The sequence below is a fragment of the Molossus molossus genome, unplaced genomic scaffold (assembly GCF_014108415.1).
Source record: "Molossus molossus isolate mMolMol1 unplaced genomic scaffold, mMolMol1.p scaffold_m16_p_1, whole genome shotgun sequence".
NCBI classification, from domain to species: domain Eukaryota; kingdom Metazoa; phylum Chordata; class Mammalia; order Chiroptera; family Molossidae; genus Molossus; species Molossus molossus.
Genome location: NW_023425344.1, coordinates 48811016 through 48831965, shown reverse-complemented (window position 1 = coordinate 48831965; position 20950 = coordinate 48811016). Strand labels below are relative to the sequence as shown.

General features: G+C 36.4%; 1 protein-coding gene across 6 annotated transcripts in view; it reads left to right on the top strand.

The window, feature by feature from the left end:
- CENPC (centromere protein C) overlaps window positions 1-20950 on the top strand; it is a 108142-nt gene that overhangs the window by 41785 nt on the left and 45407 nt on the right. For all 6 annotated transcript variants that reach the window (XR_004959960.1, XR_004959959.1, XR_004959958.1 and 3 more), the window contains exons 10-14: window positions 589-735; window positions 1897-1979; window positions 7948-8007; window positions 12662-12766; window positions 14004-14132. Coding sequence is in view for 3 of the 6 variants with exons in the window: in XM_036264618.1 (XP_036120511.1) it covers window positions 589-735; window positions 1897-1979; window positions 7948-8007; window positions 12662-12766; window positions 14004-14132 (524 nt within the window). In the remaining 3 variants the exon portion in view is untranslated. The remainder of the gene's footprint in view (window positions 1-588; window positions 736-1896; window positions 1980-7947; window positions 8008-12661; window positions 12767-14003; window positions 14133-20950) is intronic.

The following is a 20950-nucleotide window of genomic DNA, read 5'->3' as shown; positions in this document are numbered from 1 at the left end:
GTTGCAGGCTTGATCCCCAGTGGAGGGTGTGCAGGAGGCAACTGATTCATGTTTCTAACTCATTTTTGTTTCTATCTCTCTCTCCCTCTCCCTTTCTCTCTCTCTCAAAATCAATCTAAATATTAAAAAAACCCAGAAAAAACTACCACTTGTAAGGGAGTTGAAAAAAAATTATGCAATCTAGGAATAGTATATCTTGTTTGCATGTATTGGGGATAAACTAATTAGCTGGTAGCTACCAAAGAGATGAGACTGGATCCCTTTGAACACCCTACTATTCCTCAGTAGGATTTTCTAAAAAACTGTGATAGATTAACTATATAATATATACATTGTAAACTGCCTATAGATAATGTCTTCAAGTGTTGTCCTGTCATTTCCATGTTAGGCCAGGTATGTGTCATTTCTCAAATTAGAAATCTCTTGGTAGGTTCTAGAATCAAATTTCCTTCTTGGACAGTTGTATGTCCTAGAACCTGAACAGAGTTAGCTGTTGTTAACAATATTATATTGTCTACCCACCTGTGTGTTGTTTCTGGAAGAAATACTTTATGAAGAAATGTAAAGTTACAAACTTCATTTTTTTAGAGTTACAGGAAGTCCCAAAGCTGAAGATAGTATTATGACTGCAGACAATGTTCATCCAAAGCCTCAGAACAGTGAACATTCATGTAAGACACCTGCAGAGTCTGACTCTGATTCTGGAGAGCCTAAAACTTTAGATTTGGAAGGAAGGTATGCATATGTTCTAAGGATCATAGGTTTTACTCACTATGTTACTCATTGCAGTGTAACAAATTATCTCAAAGGTTAATAGTAGCTTGCAAACATTTATTGTTTCATGGTTTCTGTGGGTCAGAAATCTGGGAGAGGCTAGCTGGCTATTTCTGGTTTAGGGATTCTGCATTCAAGATGTCTGTTTGATGTGCAGTCCTTTGAGTACTTTCCTGGAACCGGGAGATTTACTTACAGGGTGGCTTCCTCACATGACTGTTACCTGGAGGCCTCAGTTTCTTGTAATTTGGTCCTCTCCATAGGGCTGTTTAATATGGCAGCTAGCTCCTCACAAAGCAAGTGAGCTAAGAGAAAGTATGACTGTAATGGAGGTCAGAGTGCCTTTTAATGTCTCTGAAGTTGCACACTGTCATTTTCAGTTTATTCTGTTTGTTAGAAACAAGGCACTAAGTCCAAACCATATTCAAGGAGAGGAGAATTAAGCCCTGCCTCTTGAAAGGAGGAATATATAAGAATTTATAAGAATATATAAGAATTTGTGGAATTATTAGATATGGCACACTCAATGAACAAACCAGTGAACTACTCTTCTAATATCTAAAGTTATATACCCTTTTTGAACGAGTGGTAAGTTATAGCAAATTCTCAGGCTTAAGGGATGGCTAAGATTTTTTTACTATTTGGTGGGTTTGACTACTAGTTCTATAATAGGCTCATAACAGGAGGAAAGGGATCTAGAACTGAGATAAGCTAGATCATCTCTGAATAATTTCTAGACTATATTTTAAATTTCATTTTTCGGTAGCAGTTTTTAAAAAAATATTAATCTGATTTATATCTAATTTTATTTCTTATAATTTGATTTTTATTGAAGAATATTTGATATTAGTTAAATTTATAACTGTGGTCCATGAGTTACTTTAAAAGGCTATAAAATTCAGAATTTATTTTGTTTGACAGTCAGTTATAGAATTAAATTGTAGATTCTTTGTTTTATGCAGCAAGTAAGTATATTCTTGATGACCTATAACATTGCTATTGGTTTTATAAGAAAGAAACCTTTGTCAGTTTTAGAAGAAAAACAACCTTTAAGGTAGATAATTTGATATATGCTTTCTAAAAGTACAGATTTTTATGATTTGCTTTTTCTTTTTTCTTAAGTGGACCTTTTAGGCTCAAGAATTATTTAATGTCTGGAAAGAATAATTCAGATGCAGATGATGAGGAAGTTCAGGAAATTTCAGGTAAGTTACTGTTTATTTTCTACTGTCTTGATTTTTACGGCATCATGCATATAGAATTGGGTGTGCTTTGTTTTTTTTAAAGTAACACCAATGGCAAATGTGTATTGAGTACTTACTCTTTTTTTTTAATCCTCACCCGAGGACATTTTTCCATTTTTTGTTCAGATAGAGTGGGAGGGAGAGAGAGGAAGAGAGAGAGAGAAACATCGATGTGAAAGGGACACATTGAGTGGCTGCCACCCGCACGACCAACCAGGGCCGGGGACAAACTGCAACTGAGGTACATGCCCTTAGTGGGAACCAAACCCAGGTCTCTCTGGACCACAGGCTGATGCTCTAACCGCTGAGCCAAACCGTCCAGGGCTTGAGTACTTACTCTTATGAGCCTTTTATGTTTAGAGATTCTGAGACCTTATATCTAGGTTAGAGAGGGAGGGAGATAAAAGAGACAGAGAATGATAGAGGTGAGTGACAGTCTTTCCTTTCTTTGAAGTAGGACATAATGAAGCAATTGACACTTAAGATATCTACTTCATTATTTAAAAATGTTAGGTTGATAAGGGTGTATAAATGAAGCAAGGTTTGATTATTTCTGGAGCTAATGAGGGGTATATCAGGTTCATTATACTACTTTCTTTATTTTGAATATGTTTGAAATGTTCCATAATGAAGATTTTAAAATGCCTCCTAATGAAGAGTTTTATAAAGTTTTTATGCCTCTAAAGAATGTGTGCTTAGAATATAATCTGTTACACTGTTTTTTTTTCTTAATTCACTAAATCCTTTTTCTTTAAAAATTTTTTCTCTCCCTGTGTTTAGATTTATTTTGTTATTTTTCTCCTAAGTTGAATGCTTTCCATATTTATTTTTCTACTTTTTATTTGATAAAGAAAAAACTGAATTTTCCTGAGTATAGTTTTGGCTTAATTTTGTAGGTGTTTTTAAAAAATAGTTTCTTATTTTATTATACTCTATATTTTAGTGATTTTTCTTTGACCTAGTATTTATTTAGGAGTAAATTAGTCAAAAGAATCTGGTTCTACCATTTATTAGCTATGTTTTCTTGAGTAAGAAATTTCAGTGTTCTTATCTGAAGCTTCAGCTTCTTTATCTGTAAAATGGACTGATGAGTTTGAGAGGGTTGGTGTAAGGTTGGAAGCAGTGAGATCAGTTGGTGAGACATTAGTACTCCCACTGAGATGTGGTGGCTTGGACTGTAGAGTGGTAGCAGTGGAAAGGTGGAGAGCAGTAGTAGGATTATAGGTATTTTTGAAGGTAGAGTCAACAGGATTTCCTGATGGATGGGATTTGGAGGAAAAGAGAAAGAGAGGTATCAGGGATTATGTTAAGGTTTTTGACCTGAGCACCTGAAAGAATGGTGATTTCATTGCTTGATTTAGAGACTACTAGGGAAGGATCAGATTTCAGAAAAAGAATAGGCTCTTAAATTTGGATGTGTTACATTTTACATTATTCCGAACCTTTGTGTACTTATATTCTATTTGTAAAGTCTGTCAAGATCTGCCACAGTCTGCAATGGTCTGTTTCTTTCTCCATGTATTTACTGCAGCATTTGCTATACATGTTTCATTGCTGTTATTCAGCATGTACACCTTTATATGGAATGTATATGCTTTGGCCAAATTTATCTTCTTGGTCCTCTTACAATGCTTTTACCTCATAATCTGTTTTGTCTGATATTAATATTGTGATCCTTGCTTTCTTTGGTTTGTTGTTTCTTATATTTTTGTTCATTCTTTTACTTAAACTTTCTTAGAGAACTAAAACAAACTGGCTTAGAAATAGCACATGATTGAATTTTTTTTTTTAACTTGCTTTGTCAGTATTTTTTTCTTTAATGTTTAACACATTTATACTTATTCTCAAAACATGCTGGTTATTTCTTTGTAAAGTTGGTAGATATTCTCACATATGCTAGGAAGAACTCAGGAATTTTTTTTAACACAATGAACAACTAGTCGAGTAGTATAAATAAAATTGACTCATAATCTTTTATCCTTTAAACTATCGGCTGTTTCTCTTTTGCCTCATCATAGTTAATGCCTTTGAGTAGAAATTTGAAAGCAGCCTGTTTCTTTCTTCCTTTGTAGATAACTTGTTTTCTTTCATCTCCATGATTATTAGGATTCTTTAATCTTTGAAATTCAGGAAGTGTGTCTGTGTTGCTTTTTTTTTTTTTTATCCTCACCTGAGGACAATTTTTCATTTTTGCTCAGATAGAGTGGGAGGGAGAGAGAGGAAGAAAGAGAGAGAGAGAGAAACATCGACATGAAAGGGACACACGATTCCATGAAAGGGCTGCCTCCCACACAACCCTAGCCAGGGCTGAGGACAAACTGCAACCGAGGTACGTGCCCTTAGCGGGAACCGAACCCGGGTCTCTCTGGACTGCGGGCCAACTCTCTTAACAGCTGAGCAAAACTGGCAAGGGCCGTGTTGCCTTTTTTTTAATGAAGTAATTGTAAACTTATCTAGAAATCCCATATTCCCTTCATTTAGATTCTACAGTTTTCAGCATTTTACAGCATTTTTTTCTTCTTCTTCCCTGTCTTCCTTACACATATGGTCATACATATTAATTGTCATTGACCTCTTCTGAACTTTTGAGAGCAAGTTGCAGGCATGTTATGTGTGAGTATATGTAGACATAATGCAAGACAAGAACGGAATTACCCTTCAAATATCCAAGTCAGGAAATCAGCATTAATATAACACTAGTACAGCGGGTCCTTGTGTAATATTGTTTTGTTGTAATGTTTATGAGAAAAAAAAATTGATTCTCCATTAGGGCTATTGTCTGTGTGGAGTTAGCATGTTCTCCTCATGTCTGCATTGGTTTTCTCCAGGTGCTCTAGTTTCCTCTGACATCTTAAAGATGCACACATTAGGTGAATTGGCATGTCTAAATTGTTCCAATCTGAGTGAGTGTGGGTATTTGTGAGGTCCCCCTGTGACAGAAGGGCAGGGCATTTTGACCAGGATTGGTTTTCATCTTGTGGCCTGAATGTCCATGATAGGCTCCAACCACCCTCGGCCCTGAACTGGAATAAGCGAGTTATGAAAGAATAATCTTTGTTTTTATTAATCTTTGTTTTTATTAAATGTATGTAGAGCTCACATTTATCAAGGTTTACTAGTAGAAGTGTTTTGGGACTTAATTTAGAAGTTTGGGGATTTGACTTTTGTGATCAGAAATATGCCATAGGAACTTAAATCTTATTTATTATCAATTAGCCTGTGGTAAAATTGGTTTCCTTAAATGCTGTTTTGCTTAAAAGCCACAGTTTTCAAGACTCTATTGATAACAGTAAGTGAGGATTTACTGTATTTCTTCACTGACTTCATGCACATTTCACCAGCAGTTCCATCATTGTTCTCTTTTTTCCCTGATTCAGGATCCAGTATTGCATTTAGTTCTGTCCCTTCAGTTTCCTTCAATAAGGAACATTTCCTTAGGCTTTTTCTAACTTTCCTGAGAAAGTACAAGCTTTTCATTCTTTAGAATGACCATCAACCCGGGTCTCTCTGATGTTTGCTCATGATCAGATGCCAACCATGCATATGTGACAGAAACGATGCTGTGTTCTTTGTGCATCATGTTAGGAGGTGCACCGTGTTGACTCATTTCCTATTGGTGATGTTGCTTTTGATCACCTGTTCAAGTTATTGCCAGATTTCTCGCTCTAAAACTGCAACCGAGGTACAGGTGCCTCTTTCATAATTGATAAGTGTTTTGTGGAGTGATGTCCTGATACTATTTTGTTTCTTTTTTCTTTTTGCCTCACCTGAGGACATTTTTCCATTTTTTTTTGTTCAGATGGAGTGGGAGGGAGAGAGAGGAAGAGAGAGAGAAACATCGATGTGAAAGGGACACATCGAGTGGCTGCCACCCACACAACCCAACCAGAGCTGGGGACAAACTGCAACCGAGGTACGTGCCCTTAGTGGGAACCAAACCCGGGTCTCTCTGGACCGCAGGCTGACACTCTAACCGCTGAGCCAAACTGGCCAGGGCACTATTTTGTTTCTTTTCAAACCTCCACACCGGTCTTAGCATTTATTAAGACTCCCACTAAATCATCAGCCACTAGTGATCCCAAATTATTTTCTGTTTCCCTAATTCCTTCTCTATTATTTAGCTATCATTCCATAAGGACTACTTTTTTTTTTACTCCTTCCCCATTTATTTATTTATTTATATTATTATGGACTATACTACAGAGTTCCTATTTTATTTGATGGGCTGTAATCTTTATCATTTGTAATACTCGAATTATGCCATATTTGGTTGGTCCCTATGTCCTTATTTCAGTTGGTCCCTATGGCCTTTTGTCATATTTCTATCATGTTTTGAATACTGTCTTATTTTTTTGGCATAGGGTGTTCTAGGACCCTTTCCTCAACTCTGGAATGTTATTTCTCCTAAGGAACCAGTTTCTTTTTAGTGGAGGAGGGCTTTAGAAGCTCAGATCTGGGCCCTGGGTGTGCTCATTGTTACTGGGATATCATTGCTTCTAGGTTTTTAGTGGCCTGAGGAACAAAATAGATACACACACGTATGTATCTAAACTCTGTACACAAGCATCTACATTTATGTCTGTATTTATATTTAGAAATTATGAGTTTATATCAGTACATCTGATCCCAGTTCATTTTTATAAATCCTTTCTCAGGTAGTGAAAAATCAGGCTCCTATTATCTGCTTTGTTTCTTCTCTGACCCCACCAGCTGCCTCCAAGGCTCACTCCTGTGGGGAAATTTTCAAGCAGATACTAGGGGATTGCATGGGAAATTAGATTTTTAAAAAACATTTTAATTTTTTATAACAGCTTTATTGAGATATACTTTACAGTTAACCTATTTATAGTTTATAATTCAATGGGGTGCAGCCATCACCACAATAAATTTTAGAACATTTTTATTACTACCCAAAAAGAAACTGCATACTCTTTAGCAGGCACCTTTCATCCCCCCACTACCACCTTAAGCATTCACTAATCTGCTTTGATCTCTATAAATTTGGCTGGTCTAGACAGAGAAATTTAATTTTATGATCAATAAAGTTTCTTCCAAACTAGCAGTTTTATAAAATATCTAATTCAGTCATTCTTTTTTTTTTTTAATTTCTTTTTCTTTATTGATTTTAGAGAGAGAGAGGGAAAGACAGATAGAAACATTGATGAGAAAGAACATCAATTGGCTGCCTCCTGTATGCCCCCCCCCCCCACTGGGAATCGGGTTCACAACCTGGGCATGTGCCCTGAGACCAGGAATCGAACCAGTGCCCTATTAGTGCATGGGTCGATGCTCAATCCCTAAGCCACGCTCACCAGGCATAATTCAGTCATTCTTAATAATTTTTTGCCATCATGGACTCATCTGAGAATATAATGAAAGCTTAGATATACTTTTCAGGAAATTAATACTATGAGCAATAGAAAACTTGTTTATTTTTATTTATATATTTATTTATTTTTTATAATATGTTTTTTATTGATTTTTTTTTTTTTTTTTTTTTTTTTTTTTTTTTTAGAGAGAGAGAGAAGAAGGGAGAGAGAGAGAAACATTGATGTGAGAGAGAAACATTGATCCGCTGCCTCCTGCATGCCCCTCACTGGAGATCGGGCCCACAACCTGGGCATGTGCCCTGGTCAGGAATCAAACTGGGACCTCTCAGTCTATAGGACGATGCTCAATCCACTGAGCCACACCAGCTGGGCCTGTCTTTTATTTTTAACTCCTATGCTGTTTAGATATATTCATTGTACCAAAATCTAGAAAAGTATTACACTGTCTTTCATTAGTATTTATTCCTTAACAGTAATAAAATGCATTTTCAGGTCAAATTTTATTTAAAATACTTATATTGAAGTTAAACAAGTAATATACTTTAACTCAACATGAAATTAATGCCATTGTTTATGAAATTATCTTTTGCATTTTGCAGGTGACTCAAGAGTAAAAAGATCTAAAGTAACACAAGAGAACAAAGTACATCACAAATTAGGTAAGATTATTTTTGTCTTTTAATGTCATATTATGAAACCTCTGTTTGTAAATATAACTTAATTTTTCTCAAGTAGGGGGAAATATTATGTGGATTAATTGGCAGATTAATTAAAACTACATGTTTTAGGGTTTTGTTTTTAAACATTGATGTGAGAGGGACACATTTATTGGTTGCCTCCTGTAGACCCCAACTGGGGATGGGGATGGAATCTGAATCTCAGGTATGTGCTGTTGAATGAGAATTGAACCTATGACCCTTTGGTCTGAGGGCCACTGCTCCAACTGCTGAGCCAAACCAGCCAGGGCATATTTAGTTTTTATGGATTTCATAGTAAATCATAACAGGCCATCTGAGTTTCTTTATTGTCAATATGTATATCTTGTAGTTCTCATTCTTTGTGTCAGAGTAAGGAACATGATCCTACCTAAGCTAAGAATCTAGGATAGGGAATTCTGTAAATTATAGCTGCTAGGTGGAACTCTGACAACTTCACCTCCCATTTTTATCCATTTCACTCCTAAACAAAGTGGTAGCTGGGATAGCTAAGTATCAGGCTGGGAGCTGGGGCATCCAGCTTATGTGAGGATTAAAACTCCCTGATTCTTCCCCAAAGAGATATTTACCAGTTGAGATTCATGGGACCTCCCACCTTTGTGGATTGCTTTTTATATATATTTTTTTATGCTTGAGGCTGTGAATGCTCCTGCATTGTACCTGAAGAGAACCAATAGGAATGAAGCTTTCTCTAACCACAAACTTACATCTCAGTTAGTATTTTGCAAGTCCTAAAGAGAGACTTTTATACCTTGCCATGCTTAATACTTGTCTTGGAGTGGGATGATGACTAGAGTCAGGAATAGGCAAACAGAAGAAAAAATGTCCAATCAGCAACCAGATTGGACAATAAGCATTATCCCTAAGAACAGTATGCAACTTTTGGTGAGCTAGAACTTTTGTAGTAGATGAACAACAGTTAACAAAAGAAATATGAGCACTTTCAGAGATTCAGTTATAGCATAGAAGACTTTTTGGTACTAAAATATAATATTTCAGTTTAAAAAGTTCAGCAGATGAACTGAATGTAAAGATAGTTACCTTTGAGAGCTCAGTTAGTAGCTAGTGTTGACAGGGAAAAATTTCTCAAAGCAGAAATACAGAAGATAGAAACCATGAGGAAAACAGATATCCAATGGAAATAACATTGGAGACAACAGACAAGACATGCAAATAATAGTATCTCCAGGAGGGGAGTGGGGGGAGAAATGGTTTAAACTTCCCTGGATTAAATATAAGCTTGATTTAGAGATAAACTAAAGAACTTATATGCATATATCCATAACCAGTGGACACAGACAATAATGTGGGAGAGGCAGGAGGCGGGGTAAGAAGGGGGAGAAAGGGGGTCTGTGGGGGAATAAAAGGAGGGACATCTGTAATACTTTCAACAAATGCAGATTAAGAAAAAGACTAAAACCAGGCATAGGGCTGAGAAATAAATAAACACATACATATATACATAAATAAAGAAATGAAAGCCTGAATCTTCTATTTGAATGAGTTTACTAACTGGCAGAATTATTGAAAAATATGCACCTCTATACATAAGTGAATACAATTTCTAAATTTTAAGGATAGGAAAGTGTACATACAGAAAGAAAAAGTTAAATGACTAGATTTGCCCATCTGTGTAACAGTGGAAGAATAAAGTAACATGTATCGTTTACTTTCAGAAATATATTACAATCCATTTAACTTTATAACTACCCAAGATATCTTTCTTTCTGATAGTTGAATTTATTTTCCAGATACTACAAGACTGAGTTTAGTATCCTCCACGTGAGATACCCTTGTTAGATATTCTAACCAAGTATCATATAAATCAGGGTTGAGTCTAAAGAGAGAAAACAGTGGTGAGGAGTGATTCTTGAAATATATGTGGTTAAATTTAAATAATGTATATTTGTTTTCTATTGCGGTGTACTTAATTACAACAAATTTAGTGACTTAGACAACACATTTATTATCCCATGATTCCCTTGGACGAGGAGCCCAGGTACAGATTAGCTGGGTCCTCTGTTCAAGGGTTGCATAGACTAATCAAAAGTGTCAGCCTGGGTCCTGGCTGGGGTGGGTCAGTGGTTAGGGTGTTGGCCTGTGGACCGAAGGGTCTCAGGTTCGATTCCTGGTCAAAGGCACATACCTGGGTTGCAGTTTGATCCCCAGCCCCAGTGGGAATTGTGTAGGAGGCAAACAATGGATGTGTCTCTCTAAAAAACTCAATGGAAAAATATTCTTGGGGGAGGATTAACAACAAAAAAAACTATCAGCCTGGCTATAGTCTCCTTTGAGGTTTGGAGTCCTTTTCCAATCTCACATGCTTGTTAGCACAATTTAGTTCTTTGAAATTGTAGGACTGAGGTACCTGTTTTCTTGTTGGCTGTCAGCCATGGGTTACTATTTTCAGCTTCTCGAGGCCACCTGCCACATGACTCTTCATAGGCCCCCTCACAGTATGGCAGCTTGCTTCTTCAAAGTCACCAAGGAAGACTTTCTCTGCTTCTGCTAGATAGTATCTTATATGTATAATATACATTATCACATATATAATCTTAATGTGATCACAGAGTGACTTCCCATCACCTTTGTCATACGCTGTTGATGAGAAGAAAATCACATGCATCCTAGGGGAAGGGATTTACAAGGGCCTAACTCAATGCTGATTACCTTAGGGTGTGTCTACTACTTAATGCTAATGTATTTTGGAATTTATAAATGCTAAGTAAGGATTTTTGTAGTTATACTTTAAAATCCAAACTATGTTAAAAGTTGGTATGGTGGGGAGGAAAATAGGGGTAGAAAAGGGGTAATAAAAGTACAGTACTCCATTCTTATCCAGGGTTTGAGTTATCTGTGGTCAACCATGGTCTGAAAATATTACATGGAAAATTTCAGAAATAAACAATTCGTTAAGTTTTAAATTGCCTGCTATTCTTAGTAATGTGATGAAATCTCTCACTGTCCAACTTTATCCCTGTCTGGGATGTAAATCGTCCCTTTGTTCAGCTTATCCACGTTGTATACCTTACCCTGCTGGTTAGTCACTTAGTAGCTGTCTGGGTTATCAGATCTTACTGTTGTGGCTTTGCAGTGCTTCTGTTCAAGTAACCCTTATTTTACATAATGGCCCCAAAGTGCAAGAATAGTGATGTTGGCAATTTGGATATGCCAATGAGAAGCCATAAAAGGGCTTTCTTTAAGAGAAAAGGTATGTATGTATAGGTAAAATCATGTAATGTTTGGTACTATTTGAGGTTTCAGACATCCACTGGGGTCTTGGAACATATCCCTGGTGGAAAAGGAGGAACTACTGTAGTCTAAAAGTTTCATTTTACCAAATAAGAAAAAAGAGAAGATAGCATGTCTTCATAAGGATTACAGTTTTTCATATAGTGGTGAAAAAAATAAGAGTTTGATTTTTTAGTAGCCCATATTAGAGTGAAAAAGTACAGTACAACTTTGAAGTGACCAAGGGGAGAGGGGAGAAAAGAAATGGTCACTTGATCAAACCAATAAAAATTATAAGAATCATTAATATAACTTATAAAGTAAGATGGAAGGAATAAAAGGAAGCTTGTTACACTAAATAAATATGAATGAACTGGATTCCTCTAATAAGATAGAGATTATCAGATTTGGTTAAATAATACAGATACACCTATATATGTTTATAAGAAACACTTAAAGGAATAAAAGGTTGTCAAATATTTAGGTAGCTAATATAAACAAAAAAAAAATAGTAGTGTAAGTTTGATATTAGGCAAAGTACAATTGAAGGTTAAAACAAAAGTGCTGAACAGGGTATAGAAGAACATACAATGATAACATGAACAATTAATTAATGAAGAAGATGGAAAAATAAAAAACCTAGCAACTAAAATATATAAAGAAAAAACTAAGAAAAAGCAAGGAGATTTTCATTTAAGCAATACTGTTCGACTGGGAAATTTTGATAAACCATTTTTAGAATTGGACAGCTCTAGCAAACAAAAAATAAATAAGAATATAGGAATTTGATTGTATAGCCAACTTAGTATATAGAACTTTGCATTGTTCAAATAAAGCAAGTGGATATGTGTGTTATACACACAAACATATACACACACGACTATCCCGATGTACACATTTTCTATTATGGAGCAGTTAGATGGTTTTCAAATTAATTTTTTGTTTTCTATTTCTATTATAAACAGCACTACCATAAATATTCTTTTACCTATAGCTTTGTCCATTTTTGTGAACAAACTCATTTTCTAGAAATGAAATTTGAATCAAAGAGTATTATAATTGTAGGTATTGTGAAATTGTCTTCAGTCACTAGACATTTCTACCTAAATATATGAGAGTTACTGTGTACCTTTAACATCATCAACCCTGGGTATTGTCAAGTGTTTAAATTTTTGCCAATCTAGTATCCTCATTTTTCATTGGAATTTCTTTAATTATTAGCACAAATATGTCTTAACATTTTGTTTTTCTAGTGTTTTATCTAGAAGCATTGTTAGTGTTATAGAAGGTAATGATCAATCTTTTCCCTGCAAAGTATCACTCAAATATTTATATGTCTACATTTTTATCTAATATCTTTATTCAGTATTGCCCTCCAACACACCAAATGTGCGCAGGACCAAGAGAACACGATTAAAACCTTTGGAATACTGGCGGGGGGAGCGAGTAGATTATCAAGAAAGGAAATCAGGTAAAATTTATGCTTTAATGTGGGAGAGCATTGGGTTGAGCATCGACCCATACACCAAGAAGTCACCAGTTCGATTCTCGGTCAGTGCACATGCCCAGGTTGTGGGCCTTTGTGGGCCTGATCCCCAGTTGGGGGCATGTAGGAGGCAGCCAGTCCATATTCTCATTCTTCAGTGTTTCTATCTCTCTCTCTAAAAATCAATAAAAGAAAAAAATTTTTTTTAAATTATGACGATTGCAACAGTTTATTTGTATATATTATGTGCTGATCAATGTCCTACATATTTGCATACATTATCTAACTTAATCATTTCCCTGAAATGTGATGAGATGAGAATACATTGAAATCCAGATTTTTCTAATTACTATAGAGATGCTGATTTATTTATTTATTTATTTATTTATTTATTTTTAAGAAAGAGTGGGAGGGAAGGAGGGAGAGAGAGAAACATCTATGTGAGAGGGACACATTGATTGGTTGCCTCTCGCACAACCCCAACTGAGCTGGGGATCAAACCTGCAACCCAAAAAAAAACAAAAACCTGCAACCCAGGTATGTGCCCTTGACTAGGAATCGAACCTGAGACCCTTAGATCCTTGGGCTGAAGCTCTAATACTGAGCCTAATCAGCCAGGACTGGTTTCTTTTTGGTAGCAAAGTGAGGTTGTCTGGCTTTATAGGATATTATTATTTATATAGTGTGTAACAAGGTTTCTAATTGCATAATATTAAACATAAATCAGAATATGAGAAAGTTATAACTGGCAAAGATTAAGTATTCCTTATTATTAGTTTCATTCCACTTTGTCATATATTGCTACATAAATGGTAGAGGGTGGGCAAGAAAGTATAGTCAGTGTTATCTTGACGTTATTCTCTTTGATGGCTAAATCTAAGTCAGAGGACTAAACTCATGTATGTGGATTACTATAACTATTTTATTGCTGGTCCTTTGTTATAAACCTCCACCGATGACTGTTGCTTTCAAGCAACAGAGGTCATGTAATCTTTTTTTTCATTTAAACATTTGATCAGTGCTTCTAGATTTAGGATAGTAGAGACATTAGTGAAATGGGTTGGTATTTTTGTTATTTGAAGTACTAGCTGTAGAATGCAGTAATAATAATGTGTTCTTTTGTACTTTGTAAGGAAATTACTGTAATAATTTAAAGAGTTCTGTTTCAGAGTTTTCACTTTTTCAGGTATGATACTCTATCTTTTTTGTTGTTAAATTTCAGGAGGATTTGTGATTGGAGGAATACTGTCCCCAGAAACAGTATCATCTAAAAGGAAGGCAAAAAGAGAAAAGAAAAAAGTCAACCAAATAGTTAATAGGAAAAGGATCTGTCTGGATAACAATGAAAGAAGTATGAACTTTTTTAAAATTTATTTTTGTTACAGATGTTTCTCCTTTTTCCCCCATAGACACCCTCCTCCCAATCCTGCTCCCTCCTCACAGCACTGTTTTCTATGTCCACTGATTATACATACATGCATGTAACTTCTTTGGTTTATATTTTTCTTCCTCTCTGCCCCCCTCCTCTAAGGTTTGTCAGTCTGAACCATACTCCATTCTATGTCTCAGGGTCTGTTTCGTTCATCAGCCCACCTTGTTTATTATGTTCCACAAATAAGTGAGATCATGTGGTATTTCTCTTTCTCTCATTGGCTTATTTCTCTTAGCATAATACTCTCAAGGACCCTCCATGTTGTCTCAAGGGATAAGAGATCCTTCTTTCTTATAGCTGCATAGTATTCCATTGTATATATGTACCACAGCTTTTTTATCCACTCATCTATTGATGGACACTTGGGCTGTTTCCCGAACTTACCTATTGTAAATAGTGCTGCTATGAATATAGGGGTACATATATTCTTTCTGATTGGTATTTCAGGCGTCTTAGGATATATACCTACAAGTACGATCACGGGGTAAAATAGGAATTCAGTTTTTTTTTTGAACTTTTATTTTATTTTATTTTATTTATTATTTAGTTAATTTATTTTTGTTACAAATGTTTCTCCGTTTCCCCCCACTGATACCCCCTCCCCCTCCCTCCCCGCCCTGTCCCCAGCTTTGTTGTCCATGTCTATTGTTCATGCATACATGCATATAAGTTCTGTGGTTTATCTCTCCCCCAACCCCCACTTCTGGGGATTGTTAGTCTGAACCGCACTCCCACGTCTCTGGGACTACCCCATTCCTCAGACTGTTATGTTCATTATATTTTACAAATAAGTGAGGTCATGTGATATTTGTCTTTCTCCGCTTGGCTTGTTTTGCTTAGGATAATACTCACTAGGTCCCTCCATGTTGTCTCAAAGGATAAGACATCTTTCTTTCTTTTTTTTTCTCCTCACCCGAGGACATTTTTCGATATTTTGTTTAGATAGAGTGGGAGGGAGAGAGAAAGGGAAAAACATCGACGTGAAAGGGACACATTGAGTGATTGCCACTCGCACAACCCAACCAGGGCCGGGGACAAACTGCAACCGAGATACATGTCCTTAGCAGGAACTGAACCTGGGTCTCTCTGGACCACAGGCCGACGCTCTAACCTCTGAGCAAAACCCGCCAGGGCAACAGATCAATCTTTCTTACAGCTGCATAGTACTCCATTATGTATATGTACCACAGCTTTTTTATCCATTTGTTTACTGATGGACATTTGGGCTGTTTCCAAATCTTAGCTATTGTAAATAGTGCTGCTATGAACATGGGGGTACATATATACTTTCTGATTGGGTTACAGGCTTCTTAGGGTATATTCCTAGAAGTGGGATCACTGGGTCAAATGGCAGTTCAATTTTTAATTTTTGAGGAAACATCATAATGTTTTCCATAGTGTCTGCATCAGTCTCATTCCCACCAGCAGTATACTAGAGTCCCCTTTTCTCCACACTCTTGCCCCAATTTTTTTTTACTGTTACTATTTTATTATTATTTTTATTTAATTAATTTATGTTACAGTCGTTTCTCCTTTTCCCCCCGCTGACTGCCTCCTCACCTTCCTCCCCGCCCTGTCCCCAGCTTTGTTGTTTATGTCTATTGTTCATGCATACATGCATATAAGTTCTGTGGTTTACCTCTCCCCTCCACCCCTCTTCTGGGGATTGTCAGGCTGTGCCCCACTTCCACATCTCTGGGACTACCCTGTTCCTCAGACTGTTATGTTCATTATATTTCACAAATAAGTGAGATCATGTGATATTTGTCTTTCTCTGCTTGGCTTGTTTCATATGGATAATACTCACCAGGTCCCTCCATGTCGTCTCAAAGGATAAGAGATCTTTCTTTCTTTCTTACAGCTGCATATTACTCCATTGTGTATATGTACCACTCCTTTTTTATCCTTTCGTCTACTGATGGAATTTGGTCTGTTTCCAGATCTTAGCTATTGTAAATAGTGCTGCTATGAACATGTGGGTACATATATTCTTTCTGATTGGTGTTACAAGCTTCTTAGGGTATATTCCTAGAAGTGGGATCACTGGGCCAAGTGGCAATTCAACTGTTAATTTTTTGAGGAATCACTGTATTGTTTTCCATAGTGGCTATACCAGTCTACATTCCCACCAGCAGTGTACTAGAGACCCATTTTCCCCACACCTTTGCCAACACTTGTTGTTTGATGATTTGTTGATGGTGGCCATTCTGACATGTGTGAGGTGATACCTCATTGTTTTAATTTGTGTGTCTCTGGTTATTAGTGATGTTGAGCATTTCTTCATATGTCTCTTGGCCATTTGTATGTCCTATTTGGAGAGGGGTCTATTTACTTCCTCTGCCCATTTTTTAATTGGGTTCTTTGTCTTCCTTTTGTTGAGTTGTATGAGTACTCTGTATATATTGGAAATTAACCCCTTATCTGATATATCATTGGCAATTATGCTCTCCCATAGAGTGGGTTGCCTTTCCATTTTGATGATTGTATCTTTTGCTGTACAGTAGATTTTGAGTTTGATGTCCCATGTGTTCATTTTCTCCTTTGTTTCTGTTGCTTCAGGTGATGTATCAGTTGAAATTCTGCTGCCTATGATGTCTGGAATTTTGTTGCCTACATTTTCTTCTAGGATTTTTATGGATTCATGAGTCACATTTAAGTCTTTTATCCATTTTGAATTTATTCTTGTGTATGGTGTAAACTGATGGTCTAGTTTCATTTTTTTGCAAGTAGCTGTCCAATTTTTCGAACACCATTTATTAAAGAGGCTGTCTTTACTCTATTGTATGCTCTTGCCTCCTTTGTCAAATATTAATTGAGCATAATGTCTTGGGTCCATTTCTGGGTCCTCTGTTCTGTTCCACTGGTCTATATGCCTGTTCTTGTGCCAGTACCAGGCTGTTTTGATTACAGTGGCTTTGTAGTATAACCTGAAATCTGGTAATGTGATCCCTCCAACTTTGTTCTTCTTTTTCAAGATTAGTGTGTCTATTTGGGATCTTTTTTGGTTCCATATGAACTTTTGAAGTATTTGACCTAGTTCTGTGAAGTATGTCATTGGTATGTTGATGGGGATTGCGTTGAATCTATAGATTGCTTTGGGTAGTATGGACATTTTAATGATGTTAATTCTTCCAATCCATGAACAAGGTATGTTCTTTCACTTTTTTATATCTTCCTCTATTTCTTTTTTCAGTGTCCTGTAGTTTTCTGAAAATAGGTCCTTTACTTTTTTGGTTAAGTTTATTCCTAGGTATCTTACTTTTTTTTTTGCCACAGTGGTAAATGGGATTGTTTTTTCAGTTTCTCTTTCTGTGAGTTCATCATTGGTGTATAAGAATGCCATCGATTTCCTGATGTTAATGTTGTATCTTGCTACTTTGCCAACTTCATTTATTAAGTCTAGTAAATTTTTGATGGAGTCTTTGGGGTTTTCTACGTATAGTATCATGTCATCTGCGAATAATGACAGTTTTACTTCCTCCTTTCCAATTTGGATCCCTTTTATATTTTCTTCCTGTCTGATCGCTGTGGCTAAGACTTCCAGTACTATGTTAAATAAGAGTGGCGAAAGTAGGCATCCTTGTCTTGTTCCTGTTCTTAAGGGAAATGGTTTTAGTTTTGCCCATTGAGTATGATGTTGGCTGTAGGTCTTTCATATATGGCCTTTATTATGTCGAGATATGATCCCTCTATTCCCACATTGCTGAGCATTTTTATCAGAAATGGGTGCTGGATTTTGTCGAATGTTTTTTCAGCATCTATTGATATGATCATATGATTTTTATCTTTCATTTTTGTTTATGTGTTGTGTCTCATTTATTGACATGCGAATATTGTACCAGCCTTGCATCCCTGTGATGAATCCCACCTGGTCATGGGAAATAATTTTTTTGATGTATTGCTGGATTCGATTTGCTAGTATTTTGTTCAGGATTTTGGCCTCCATATTCATCAGGGATATTGGCTTGTAGTTTTCTTTCTTTGTAGTGTCTTTTCTTGGTTTTGGAATTAGAATTATGCTGGCCTTATAAAACGAGTTTGGAAGTTTTCTTTCTTCTTGAATTTTTTGAAATAGTTTGAGGAGAATGGGTATTAGTTCTTCAAATGTTTGGTAAAATTCCCCTGTGAAGCCATCTGGGCCTGGGCTTTTGTTTGCTGGGAGAGTCTTGATTATATCTTCAATTTCTTTTGTTGTTATTGGTCTGCTCAAGTTTTCTATCTCTTCCCGGTTTAGTTTTGGGAGACTATGTGTTTCTAGAAATTTGTCCATTTTGCTTGGATTGTCGAATTTGTTGCCGTATAATTGTTCATAATATTTGTTAACGACCGTTTGTATTTCTGTGGTGTCAGTTATTACTTCTCTTTCATTTCTGATTTTGTTTATTTGGGTTCTCTCTCTTTGTTTCTTGGTGAGTCTAGCCAAGGGTCCATCAATCTTGTTTATCTTTTCAAAGAACCAGCTCTTTGTTTCATTGATCCTTTGAATTGTTTTTTGGTTTCCATGTCATTTATTTCTGCTGTGATCTTTACTATTTTCTTCCTTCTACTTGCTCTGGGGTTTTCTTATTGTTTGCTTTCTAGGTCTTTTAGTTGTGAGGTTAGATAGTCTATTAGAAATTTTTTTTGTTTCTTGAGGTAGGCCTGTAGTGCTATGAACTTCCCTCTCAGAACTCTTTTACTGCATCCCGTAGATTTTGTGTGTTCATTTTCATTGGTTTCCAGAAAGTTTTTAATTTCTTCCTTGATCTCCATGGTAACCCATTCATTGTTCAAACATACTGTTTACCCTCCATGTTTTCAAATTTCTTTGCATGTTCTTGTTGAAATTGATTTCTAGTCACATGCCATTGTGATCTGAGAAGATGCTTGATATGATTTCAGTCTTCTTGAACTTGTAGAGAATTAGTTTGTGCCCTAATATGTGCTCTATCTTTGAAAATGTCCCATGTGCACTTGAGAAGAATGTGAATTCTGCAGTTTTGGGGGTGTAATTCTCTGTAGATATCTATGAAATCCATTTGATCTAGTGCTTCATTTAGAATCTGTTTCCTTGTTAATTTTTTTGTCTAGAAGATTTATCCAGTGATGTCAGCAGGGTATTGAAGTCTGCTGCAATGATTGTATTGCTGTTGATGTCTCCTTTGAAGTCCTCTAAAAGATTTTTAATATATGTTGGTGCTGCTATATTGGGTGCATATATGTTTACCAAGGTTATATCTTCCTGTTGGGTGGAATCTTTCAATATTATGTTGTGGCCTTCTTTGTGTCTAGTTATGGCCTTTATTTTGAAGTCTACTTTATCAGATATGAGTATTGCTACCCCAGCATTTTTACCTTTCCATTTGCTTGAAGGATTTTTTTCCATCCCTTCACTTTCAACCTGTGTGAGTCTTATGTTGTGAGTTGGGTCTTTTGCAAACAACATATATGTGAGTTATGTTTCCTTATCCAGTCAGCTACTCTGTGTCTTTTTATCATCATTCAAACCATTCATATTCAAGGTGATAATTGATATGTACTTATTTATTGCCATTTTTGTTTAGTGTGCTTCTATTTTTCTTCCTATTTCTTCTACTAATTACAGCAGTCTTTTTATCATATCTTGCAGTGCTGGTTTGGTGTTAATAATTCCCTTAGCCTTTTTTTGTCTGGGAAGCTCTTTATTTGTCCTTCAATTTTGAATGACATCCTTGCTGGGTAGAGTAGTCTTGGATTCAGATTCTTGTTTTTCATGACCTTGATTACGTCATGCCACTCCCTTCTGGCCTGTAGTGTTTTTGTTGAGAAGTCAGCTGAGAGCCTTATGGGGTTTCCTTTGTAGGTAACCTGTTGCTTATCTTTTGCTGCCTTTAGGATTCTCTCTTTGTCTTTATTTTTGGCATTTTAATTGCTATGTGTCTTGGTGGGGGGCCTGTTTGGGTTCTTCTTACTTGGGGCTCTCTGTGCATCTTAAACTTGAATGCCTTCTTCCTTCACCTAGTTAGGAAAGTTTTCTGTCACTATTTCTTCAAATATATTCTCTAAACCTTGCTCATTTTCTTCCCCTTTGGGGACTGGTATGATGTGAATGTTAATTACGTTTCCAGTTGTTTCACAGTTCTCTTAAGCTGTCTTCCTGTTTTTAAATTGTTTTTTCCTTTTGGTTTTCTGATTGGTTGATTTTTTTCTACCCTGTCTTCCAATTCACTGATTCATTCCTCAGTTTCCTCTACTCTGCTGGTTAGTCCTTCCAATGTGTTCTTAATTTCTGCTATGTCATTGTACATTTCCACTTGGTTGGTTTTCAATGTTTCTGTATCTTTACTCATGGTGCTGATGTCCTTACTCATGCTGTTGTGCTTCCTCAAGATTATGAACTCTACCTCTGATAAGTTGCTTTACTGCATTTCATTTATCCCATATTCGATAGAGTTCTCATGTTCTTTCATTTGGGATTTGTTTCTTTGTTTCACCATTTTGGCTATCTCAGTGGGTTTTGGAGCCTCCCAAATTTTCCCTGTGGGTATTGGTGTTCTGCTGTTTGTGGCTCCCTCTACTGGGGTTGGATGGGCCTGGGTGGGCCCACTTTAAACACCACTGTGAAGTCTTACTTTCCTGGATAGATTTGCAAGCCCAGGAAAGGTTCAGTTGTTTTCTGACTTTTTCGTGGAGGCTAGTAGTCTCAGGTATTTAGTGCCTTGGAATGTAGCCCTAGTGTTTTGCATAAGAGGATTTACAGAGGGTGAGATAGATGCTGG